We start from the raw sequence: 3,999 nt of genomic DNA on the forward strand, positions 1-3,999 counted from the left end.
TCAACAATGGTGATTTCTCAACTTCAAATGCTTCAAATGTCAATTACTCGCTTCATAATTCACTGATTCAGACACCATGCAACTATTGAGTATCTAGAGAAAGAAAGAGAATGTGGTTCTTTTTTTTTTCTTTTTTCTTTTTTTGTTGAGAGAGAGAGAGCACCATGCGATTGTTGATACAGATAAATGTGGATATATACTTTCATGATGTTTTTTATTATGCTCCATTGAAATTACAAATTCTAAGATGGCAGCAACTATGGAAAATACTGGCACCTCCAGCTAGTATACCTTCCCTTTTGACAACTGTTAAAAAGCTATTTCCTACTCATATTCTACTAAGCCTAAAAAACAAAAAAAAGATTTAGTTCAAAATCTATTTCAATTCATATTCTGCTTTTTGAAAAAGTCAATACAATTGTTCAAGGAGAAAGCTTCTCTTCACCACCACCAACAACAACAACCATAACATTATCCCAACTAAATGGGATCAGTTACATGGATCCGATAGAGGCTATGACAGTAACAAAAAGAAGAGAAGTAAAAAGAAGTAAAAGAGGTAAAGAAGAAGAATAGAAAATAAGTAAACGAAAAAGTCAAAGCAATAGTCAAAACAGCATCTCAGGAACATTCCCCTACAAGGGGTCTGCTACACGGGTCCTGGTCCTCCAAATAACCCTAACTGCAGTCATACAAGGATCAAGCCCTACCACATGCATATCCTTTCTTATCATTTCTCCAATAGTCATTTTAGGCTTGCCCCTACCTCTTTTAGCTCCGTGAAACTGAATCTGGTCACTCTTCCTTACCGGTGTATCCATAGGTCTCCATTAGACATCACCATATCACCTCAAGCAGCTCTCATGAAGCTTGTCCTGAATTGGTGCAACTCCCAATTCGGTTCTAATACAATCATTCCTTACTCTATCCCTCCTGGTCTTGCCACACATCCCTCCTCAACATCTTCATCTCCGCTACACTCATCTTATCTATATTACTCTTCTTAACTGCTCAACATTCCGCTCCATAAGTCATGGGTGGTCTTATTATTGTCCTGTAGAATTTTCCCTTAAGCTTAACAGGCATGCGTTTGTCACATAACACTCTCATACACCTCTCCACTTCATCCATCCTACTTTAATTTTGTGGGAAACATCATCCTCTATATCACCCCATTAACAAGGCTTCTCTTCACCATGGGTCATAAATTTTCTCCCCCTATTGCACGAAGTCCAAACTGCCCTTAGAGTCCCCCATCCAATTTCAATAAAGACAGAATCTCTTCACCGTGGGTGAGGAGAAACTTACTCCATTGTTTAATCTTTTTATAGGGTCCTACAAAAGTTTTTATAATCTTGGATATGTAATGTCGTCCAACCCAAAAAGCCCGAGCTTCAGGTTGGAGAGGTCCTTCCAAGATCATAAGCCAAACTGCTGCACACTACCCAACCGATGTGAGACTAAACTCCCCTCTCATTCCTGGCCATGGAACACATTCACTGCATCATTATGTAACCTACTTAAAACTCTTACCATATGTGGTAGTTGATAATTTCTAGATGATCTTCATTTTTTTTTTTTTTTTCAAATCCAAGGGATTTAGTTGCAAGTAAAGTAAATTTAATAACCAGATTTTGAATGTTTTGGAGTTGGTTAAATAATCATTACTGGTAATAAATACAAAAGTTCTATTTTTTTTCCCTTCATGTCCATTCCAACCAGACAAAGCCCAAGGGTTCCATGACCTAAGAGGCTGGGATGAATTTAAATTGAACTTTAGAGTTTCATTAGTTCCCCCTTCCAAGAGATCAGAGGTGAATTTCTGAAATGCAATTTCATGTAACAGATTAGGCCCAGCAGGATAAATGACTAATAATATCCATACTCTGCACCCTGAATATACAGATTGGAGAAAGCACAGAGTGTGCCATACCACAACTTACCATAACTCTTCCTACTAAACAATTACACGCTCAGAGTTCATGAGGGTTTTTTTCTTCTCTCTTTTAAATTTGTTGCTAAATTCTTACACTACAGGTTTCATGTTAATACTAGTTACATCTCTACCTGAGGTTCTAAAACTAAACTGAATGTCAAAAATAATTTTAATCTAGTTATACAGAAATTTTAAGTTTGGCTAATGATGCCAAAATTCCGGAGGAATTTTAATTCTTTAGACAAGTTACTTCAAGTTCATCTTCAGAAATTTGAATGACACAGGTAGAGTTGAAACTTCAGAGCTACGTGGTTATAAACATTGAATTCAAAGAAGGGAAAGATTAACATATCTGAAAGAATCAGGTGAGAACAATAATAGAGAAAACCAGTTATAAACATTGAATTCTAAGAAGGGAAAGATTAACATATTTGAAAGAATACGATGAGGGCAATAATAGAGACAATCAAAACAGAAATTCCACAATGGGAAAAAGATTGTCACAATGCCAGTGTGGATGATTACTTTTTCAGGACACCGATTGATGTGGCGCGCAGATTCCTCCCCTAAATGGCAGTGTGGAATCTTCCCCCACAACAATGCGTTAGAAAACTAACAAAGCCTTTCGAAAGCTTTGATTCAGCTACAAAAATCCTGTTCTGCTATTCCAATCCACCTCTATACAATCTATGTGACGCCGCCACGCCTATTGCATAACACCCCTTTTTTTCTCTTCAATTGGATAATTTATTATGCATTATGTATAGGCATTATTGAATGGTTACAACATAAAAAACATCATAGGCAGCCATCAGTTGAAGCATATATATGAATAAATTAGCAAGCATAAGAGATATATAAAGTAGCAGAGTATCACAGCAATATAAATGTAAGAGGTTCTCAATTGATTTCTTTATTGAATCCTCTATATTAATGGAAATTTCATAGAGTTGAATTTTGCCCTGACCTCTATGGAAGGAATCATAATACTCTCCTTTCTAGAGTCTCCTTTGGCAGAATTGATGATCTCTGCTGTGTCATGCTGCTTGAAACTCACATTTGGGGTTGCAGAATCAGACACCCTCTCAAATATTTTATCTCCAATGGACTTCTCTTTAATACTTTCCATATTGCTCTTGCTCTTTGACTTCCCACCTTCTTCAACATTACTGATCAAAATTTTCACTCTACTCTTTTTCTGCATTGACACCTTCGTATCTTCCATAATTCCTTCACCTCCCTTCTCTGCTCTTTCCCCATTAGACTCTCCCACTAGTTTGTTCTCCCTTGCTTTACCATGTTTCTCATCTCTCTTTTCTGCTGTTTTCCCTCTAGATTCACCCATTACCACTCTTGTAGGTTTTCTCTCATTTCCAATCTTGTCAAGATTTTGGCTATCCATTATGTCCCCATTTCTACCTAATCCTACCACTTCCTTTGTCTCTGTAATCGTTTTCGCCTCTTGTTCAATGATATGTATGTCCTCATAATCTCTACTCTCCCCCATTGTTGTTCCTTTATTCTCTTGTACAAGTTCTGCTTCATCCTCTTTGCTCTTTCCATCTCCAACCATTTCAATTCTGGTTTCCAATTCTTGCTTCAGAGCTTCCAGAAATTCTTCTTCTTCTTCTTCTTCACTCTCTTCCTCATAGCATGTTTTGTATTCCAACAATGGATGAGAAAGAGGCATGGGGAAGAACTTACTCATGATCTTATCTGTGCAAGCATAGCTAGCAAAAACAAGGCCGAAAGGGACTGAAAAAGCAAAACCTAGTGTGGAGAAGATAACAAGAGGAGGAAGAACAAAAGGAGCAGACGAAACTGCAACACCTGCGATTGCAATTTTCTTTCCCAACCACCATCCCTTGTTCAAGATCAACTTCACTTTGCTTTCTTCCGATGAAGATTGCTGAACCCTCATTTCCTCACCCTCTTCCTCCATTCTGTGACCAAGAAAAAATAAATATAAATAAAAAAGAAGAAAGATCAGCACAGTGGTTATTAGTTCAAAACAATCATAACCCATAACTGAAAAAAATGAAATTGTTGGTACCTGCAAGTGC

The 3,999-nt window shown here is 37.3% G+C and overlaps 1 protein-coding gene across 1 annotated transcript; it reads right to left on the minus strand.

Moving 5' to 3' along the window:
• Positions 1-2,903: 2,903 nt before the first annotated feature.
• Positions 2,904-3,878, minus strand: LOC122648442 (ABC transporter F family member 4-like; the record flags this gene model as incomplete). Its single annotated transcript, XM_043841655.1, has 1 exon — positions 2,904-3,878. A coding segment is annotated over exon 1 (975 nt), but the record flags the coding sequence as incomplete, so codon positions are not given.
• Between the last annotated feature and the right edge of the window lie 121 nt (positions 3,879-3,999).

This window comes from Telopea speciosissima, unplaced genomic scaffold (genome assembly GCF_018873765.1).
Source record: "Telopea speciosissima isolate NSW1024214 ecotype Mountain lineage unplaced genomic scaffold, Tspe_v1 Tspe_v1.1147, whole genome shotgun sequence".
NCBI classification, from domain to species: Eukaryota; Viridiplantae; Streptophyta; class Magnoliopsida; order Proteales; family Proteaceae; genus Telopea; species Telopea speciosissima.